Source organism: Alligator sinensis, unplaced genomic scaffold (assembly GCF_000455745.1).
Source record: "Alligator sinensis unplaced genomic scaffold, ASM45574v1 scaffold237_1, whole genome shotgun sequence".
Lineage (NCBI taxonomy): Eukaryota > Metazoa > Chordata > Crocodylia > Alligatoridae > Alligator > Alligator sinensis.
Genome location: NW_005841849.1, coordinates 464,381 through 472,045, shown reverse-complemented (window position 1 = coordinate 472,045; position 7,665 = coordinate 464,381). Strand labels below are relative to the sequence as shown.

Genomic DNA, 7,665 nt, shown 5'->3' with positions numbered 1-7,665 from the left:
AATTTTACTTGAGGAAAAAAGACTAAATCCAAGAGTTAATAACCCTTCTCAAAAAATCTGCACCATTTCATTTCAGGTTGACCCCAAACAAGGTTTTCTGGAGGTTCTTTTACTTTGTGTTTTGTTTTGAGCTGAACCATTTCCACCCCCAATGTTTCAGTTCAGCTCCTAAAACAAGAAACATGTTTTTTGCCCAGTCTGGCAGGCAAAGTAAGACCTTGCATGTTGGGAGCTTCTGCTGACAGCAGAGGGAGGCTGGTACTGTGCAGAATTGACTGAGTCAGTGTCTCAGGGACGCCTACAGATAACTGCCCTCAAGCAATGCCTTGTAGAGCCCAGAGAGCCATTGGTGAGACTTTCTTAACTTACCTTTCCTGTTTTTTTCCAGGGCATTCCTCCTGTTGCCAGGAGCACAACCCCAGCTAGACAGAACAACCTCAAGCCAGCAAGATGGCAGGAGCCTCTGTGAAGGTGGCGGTGAGAGTACGGCCTTTCAACTCCCGTGAAATGAGCCGGGACTCCAAATGCATCATCCAGATGACGGGAAGCACCACCAGTGAGTAACACCCTTGGCCCCAACAGCAATGTTGGGACTTGGCCCCTGGCTGCAGGAGGGAGGTGATTTAGAACCAGATTTCTGCTGGGACATTTGATGCCAATGGCTTGCAGATGAGAACACAGTTTGGGCAGGACCCTTACTCCCCTGCAGCTTCCGTTATAGCCATCCCCCTGTGTTCAAAAATCTTGAGTCAGTCCATAAAGAATCATGAATTGGGGTTTTTTTAAAGAAACACACACCTGAAGTTCTTTTTATTAGTCTTCTGTTTTTTGAACCACCTGGGTACACTCAGGTCATGATTCCAAGCTATTCTACATAATCATGAGAGACAGAAACTTGTTGTTGTTTTTGTTTTGTTTTGTTTAAGTAAAAGCTGAGATGTTTACACAATCACAGGACTCCAGGAGCTGAGAATTGAAAAAATGCAATTACATAAGGGATGCTTGGAAGGGTAATTACAAAATTTGGCAAGACTGAGCTTTCCATTCCAGATATGGAGCCTGCTTGCCCACTGTTTTGTACAGAGCATGGCCAGTTACAGTCTGGGCGAGCTGATTGTGAACATTGCCATTGAGGTGAAGGAGCTGATCTCCCAGCCTTTTATACTCCTTGCCTTCCCTGGACATGGGGCTTGCATGGTTTCACAAAGGGCAAAGCAGTGGAGACTTGGACCTGTAGCTCATAGTGGATACATTCTCTTTTTTTTCTCTCTCTCTCTCTCCATTGGGATTATTTATTGGTGCAGATTATTATAGTATCTAAATGCCCTCCAAGTTAAACTGGTAACAGTAGTGAAATCCCTGGTGGATTTCTTGGCATCTCTCTACTCTCTGGCATATCTGTTCTGTATGTGGCTGGTTTTTGGCTGGTCAGCTGGTGTGTTGCAGATTATTATTTCTATTTAGGGACCTGTCTGGCTGTTGAGGAGGTCAGTGTTATGTGCACTGAGTTTGTGATGACAGAAGGGCTTTGCAATGACAGCAAACCACTGCATGGGGGATAGAACGGCCTTGTGGACAGAACCTGGGCATGGGACTCTAGGTACCTGGGATTCTGTTTCCAGCTCCACTCCTATCCTGCTGTGTGACTTTGACAAAGCAGTTTGCCCCATCTGCATCAGTTTCCCTACGTGTAGGAGGATGCATCCTATGAGCAGCCCTTTGAGAGCTACAAAAGAAAGATTCCATTTTACAGCAAGGTAATATTAAAGCAGCCAGAACATCTACAGGGCACTGTTGAATTATTATTTTCATTCACTTCAGGGGGACCTTTGAGAGTCCCCAACCCACTTGGTTCATTTGTCTATAGCAGGTGTTGAAGAGGGACCCCATAGTACAGTGTGTGTTGGGGAGATCTAATTGCCAGCCACAAACTGTTTCTCCTCCCAGTGTTGCTAGATCAGTCATATCCCTTTTGCAACTCAACTGTGGCACTGATTTGGTGTAAAACACCACAAGAGTGTAAGGGGACACCATACAGGTTTGAAATGCCATGGGAAGACATCTGACCTATATTTCCAGTATGGCACTGAGAGTTCTGATTTCAGCTTTTGAGTGACCATCCATCTTCTACTTTGGGAAATTTAGAACGTATCTATACCTCTTTTTGGGGAGACGGTAAGGTTTATCCTCAATTAACTTAAACTACATGAACCTCCCTCCCTCTCTATATTATCCAGCTATGGTAACATGTGGGATGCATGGAAGGAAAGATAAGCAGTAAATAAGCCAATTCATTCCTAAAAGAACAGGAACAGGAACCTCAAGTGGAACCCTTCTAGGAATCATGCATTCAACTTCTCTTTCCCTTCTATACTTTGTTGTACTTATAGGTGTAACCCGGGTGGTACTCCAAGAGGTACCCCCTCTCCAATTGAAGGGATCAAAGCAGGTACACAAGCGCTGTGGGAGGTGTAGGGACTCTCTTCCCCCTATAGAGCAGAGCCAGACCACCAATGGGGACTTAAACATATACCTTTTAATGAGGGAACAATACTGGGAACATAACCAGTAGAAACCAGCGGGGTATAGGGGACACTACAATGCCCCGAAGGGGGAGGATTCAATAAAGGTTAGATACTTACAATCATAGACATATTCATCCAGTTGACAAAAGACAGGGTTAACCAAAATGTAAAACACAAACAGCAGAACAAACAATACTGTTTGGTATTACTGGAAATACAAAAGGCACAAAATACAAAATGTCAAATTACAAGGAATATAGGGCCTAGGTACCTGGAGGGGAAGAAATGGGGAAAACACAATGGCCCCTTTCCACTGCAAGAAGAATTTCTCTTTGTTAGCTCACTCACCCTAGCTAGGGCTTGAACTCAGATCGCTCACATGGTAGGCAGAAACACTGCCACATAGCCACTAGTGCTGGTACTATACTGAACTGCTGGGGGTCTTGACCTTCCCAGAGCCCCAGCCTCACATTGAGCTGCCTAGCTTCTGATTGGAAGAGCTGGAAGCAGAGCTGGGAACCTCTCAGGTCGCTGCTCAGATCTTGCTGGAGCTGGGGAGCCTCTCCTGCTGGCCACAGCCTCTCATAGGGGATCCTGGAACCCAGTGGGGAGCCTTTCCTGCCAGTTACACATCACACTGCTGAGGACCCCAGTGCTGCCTGCAGGGCCCACTCCTTCAGGCTCTTCTGGGGCAACTGCTCCTTCCCTGCTGGCTCAGCTCTTGCCAACTCCTTCCTTGTGGTCCCTCACTGGTCTCCCCTGAGTCAGCTGTGCTTTTATCCCCCTCCAGGTGACCCACAGGGCCAATCAGGGGACACGGAGGGTGAGACTCTGGGGCCTGATTGGTGAGGAAAGGGAATCCCAAGTCCTCCAATCATCTTTTACCCCTTCAAAACTCCTGGGCCAAATCATTACCAGATTGGTGAGGAAAGGGAATCCCAAGTCCTCCAATCATCTTTTGTCCTTTCAAAACCCCTGGGCTAAGTCACTGCCAGCTAGCCCATCACACAGGTAAGGCAGGGAGTGCAGAAGGACCAGTGGTGGCTTTCCTGCTCTGTGTTTATAAGAATTTGCTGCATAACAATTTTTAAGCTTTTCCCCTTTCTGTGACTTTATGACACAATAGCCTGATAGCATCCAATAAGCTATAACATTACAATGTTACTTACACAGTGAAGCTTGACAATGCAAGAAATTGTGCCACGTTTCCCGGTTATAACACTGGCAAGGACTTCTGTGTATGGAGCTTTCTGGACCATAGTGTATCTAGCACCCTTTTTCCACAGATGGGACTGCTCTGTTGGGTTTTGGTGCTCTATGGTTGTTTGGGCCATTGTCATGAGTGCTGCCTGGATCTGGTGTTTGAAACATGGAAGGAGTGTTTCCTGGTGTTGCAGAGTGAGGATGCTGTCCTCTTAAGTAATACTGCCCAAAGCCAGCATCTTTGGAATCTAGTTATGGATTATTGTGCCACTGATGGCCCTGAGTAAGTACAGGCAATCTACACAATCACCCTGACAGAGAACAGGCTGGTACCAGGCTCTAGGGTATTCTCAACTGTCTTTTCCAGGACATGGCCAACCTCTTCCAAAATTCAGTCCAAAATGTGTGTTCACTGCTATCCAGGTAGGCAACATGAACTGACAGTGTGAATGAAGTTAGCGGATTACTGGCCCCTTTAGGATGGAGCCATAGTGTAGGATAGTGGTGGCCACATTCCCTGACCCTCCTAGCCAAAATCTTGACAGTGTGTACAACCAAAGTGTATGGAAGTTTCAGAATGTGCATGCTTCAGTGTGCACAGAGCCTTTCTACAGATAATGCTGTGTTGGGACTACATTTAAACATCCCAGGGGTCCTATGTGATTTGTGAGCTGGGATTTGGCCGTACCTGGTATAGAAAATGCAGTTTTTTCTAACCCAACAGAGCAAAATTACTTTTAGGGCATTTCTTTTGGATAACACAGACAAGGAACATTCAGAGACTTCTTTCTTATGCTCCTCTGCCATGGGATCAGCAGCAGAGTGGGCTGAGACTGTTGTCTGGCACACAGTTCCTCTTGGTAGCAAGGTCAGAGGTGCTCAGCACCATTTCCTTGCCCTTGGTTAGGACCTCAGCAGTGGGTCACCTCTTGTGGTGTTGTACAATGCAGTTGAAGCCTTTGGAAATGAGCGTACAGAGCAGGACAGTCATTCATTGAATATTCATGTTTTCAGACTTCCAGGTCTAAGACTTCCACACATAGGAAAGGAGCTTGCAGTGCTGTATTCTTGGAACTGTTAAGGGGCCAGATCCTCAGATGGTACAGATCAGCCCAACTATTGATGTCAATGGAATTGCACCAGTTTATACCACTTAAAGGATCTGGACCGGAGTCAGTCATTGCTTTTTAAGATGTGGCTTGCAGGCCACTGGAGACCTGTGGAGTGCTTCTATGTGCTTCTGTGATAGTAGTGAAGCAGGGACAGGTGACACCAGGGGTCCAGTCACCTAGGAAGGCTCAGCATTGCATGCATCAGACCTCAGCACAGCTCTCTGGTAATGCTGGCAGAGTTCCCCACTGTGTCTCTACCTGGGTAGGTTGCTGCACAGGAACAGAGATTGCCTAATGAGTACACGCAACCATGATTCTTTTGCTGGGAAAAGATCAAATACACCTTAGGTCAGAAGGAAACTGCAGAATGACCTGATGTGACTAGATCAGTGGAGGGCAGCACAAGGAGAGTAATTTCTCATGCAAGTAAATCCCTAGACCAAGGGAAAAGGAGGGAAATGGAACACGTAGTAAGCAGGGGGGGGAATCAAGCAGTGCCCTATTTACATTAAATCTAGTTTGCTTTCATGCTATCCATTCATGTCCTTGGGTACAGTTATGTGCTATCACAGTCCTGGCTTGATTGCCTATAGGGGATGAACCCAAAACTTCTGAACTGAGAAGCATGATTGTCTGCTGGCTGAGCTAAGAACCAGCTCTGGTAGCCTTTATGCTTGGGTCAGCTACTAGGAGGAAACAAAGATGCTAGGCTATCCTGGGTCATACACACACTCTCACTGGTGGTGGGAAGGGGTGGGGTTGGGGTTGAGCACTGGAAAATGAAGTGGTTGTTCCTAAGGCAAGTCCAGCACAGAGCCATTTGAGACTGCGCGTCATGAGATCCCTCCCATCTGGAGTACACTTCCATACCTTGGTCCACCACAACTTAGGTTCATCCTTTCTTCTAACCACCAGCACAGAGTATGGGGCATTGGGAAGTCTGTATTTGTTGTTAGGGAGGTTAGTTACTAGGTCTGTGCGAAGTTTTGTTTAGTTTCAGAGGTGTTTCAGCCTGTTCCGGAGCCCGAAACACTGAATCTGAAATGAAAAGGAAGGCTCCGAAACATTTCCAAAATGAAACGAAACCATCCAAAACATTTTGGAAATGTTTCGGATGTTTTGGAGCTGGGCTTGCAGGGAAACAAAAACTAAGAAGAGGGAGAGAGAAGAGGGGCGGAATGACTGCTCTGATATTGACATCTGTAGCTGGCCAGTGCCTGGCCAGCTGGGGATCTGTCCATGAGATCCCTTCCAATCCCAGTGCTCTGGAGGAGGGACGGCAGCCTGCTGTCATCCCATGTACAGATCTAGGGGCCTGCGCCACCTGGAGGAGTCTGAAACAGTCCTGCACCCCTCCCGGGGGGTGTGGACCCTTGGATCTGTATGTGGGATGACAGCATGCTGCTGCTGCCAGCTAGGGCCAGCACCAGCACCCGAGTCTGCTTGGTGCAGCCCATGCCGAGCACAGCTGGGAGAGCCGTGGGAGAAGCCCCCATGGCTGTCCTGCCCGGCCTCATGCCCCACCTGCCTCAGCCTCTCAGCACTTAAAAAAAACAAAAAACAGCTCCACATTCACTGACTGTAGCAGGGGTTGTAGGGGCTCTGGGGCCTCCTGGCAGAGCCCCCCATGTGCATCCCCCACTCCTCAATTGATCCCTGTCTCCCATTCCCCTCTCCCACCTGCCCAGCAGTCTGGGAATCACCACAAAAAAAAAAAAAATCCCCGCAGTCACTGGTTGTAGCAGGGGCTCTGGGGCCATGTGGCAGAGCCCTCTGCACAGCCTGCGCTCCCTGATCTCCCCCCGCAGCCTCGCCCCTGATGGTCCCCCCCACCTGGCCCAACACTTTACCCCCCCCCTTCCCATCCCCCCCCAAAATCACCGGCTCTGGCAGTGGTGATCAGGACCTCTGAGGGCTCATGGCAGAGCACCCCCACACAACGCAAGGCAGTGGGAGGCAGCGGGGATCGCTGCCCCCACCCTCCCCAGCCTGGCAAATGCACGGCAACTGCCCCCTGGCGCGGGTGCAGTGCGGCTCAACAGGGCGCTGCACACTGTTTGGGAGCTGGGGCCACTGGGACTGAGTGGTGCCAGGCTCCAGCTGACTGCTGGAGCCAACCCTTCTCCCAGACAGCGCGCAGCGCCATGCTGAGCTGCACTGCACCTGCACAATGAGGCAGCTGCTGCACAGGTGCCAGGCAGGAGAGGGGGCAATTCCTGCTTTTTTCTTTTTTTTTTTAAATGCTGGGACTAGGCTGGGACTGGGTGGGAGACGGGGCCAGGCAGGGCATTCATGGGAGCTTCTCCTGTGGCTCCTCCCACCCAGGGAGAGGCAGGCACATCTGGAGGAGCTGCAGGAGAACCTGCAGCTGCCCGCCTTTGCCTGCGTCTCTGCAGCCAATCCGAATCTCCAAAACAGCATTGAAACTCCAAATCAGATTTGGCCAATAGAAACAGAACAGTGATCTGAAACACCAAAACAATTCACTGTCTGACGAAATGGCTGAATCCAAAATTGAAACGAGACATAGCCATTTCACACAGCCCTATCAGATACCATAGTACCTCTGCTGGTCTGGGCTATAATCTTACATGAGTTCTTTAGTTTGAACTCTAGTCAGGTGCATACAGACCAGGATCCATGTCTTGTTACTGTGGCATGGAACTGGGAAGAAAATTTGGATAAAATGGAAGAAAGAAAAAGGGAGCAAAATATTAGTCATCATTTCTGCATTGCTGTCTGCCTCCAGCTGTGTTCATCAGCTTCCAATGAGCTAGCTGAGGTATCTCTGTGTGATACTGCACTGTACCATGCAGTGATATGCT

General features: G+C 48.7%; 1 protein-coding gene across 1 annotated transcript in view; it reads left to right on the top strand.

Annotated features, from left to right (window-relative positions):
• Nucleotides 1–450: 450 nt before the first annotated feature.
• Nucleotides 451–7,665, top strand: part of KIF1A (kinesin family member 1A) — a 119,034-nt gene continuing 111,819 nt past the window's right edge. The window contains 1 exon segment of the mRNA XM_025209264.1: nucleotides 451–556. Coding sequence (XP_025065049.1) covers nucleotides 451–556 — 106 coding nt within the window.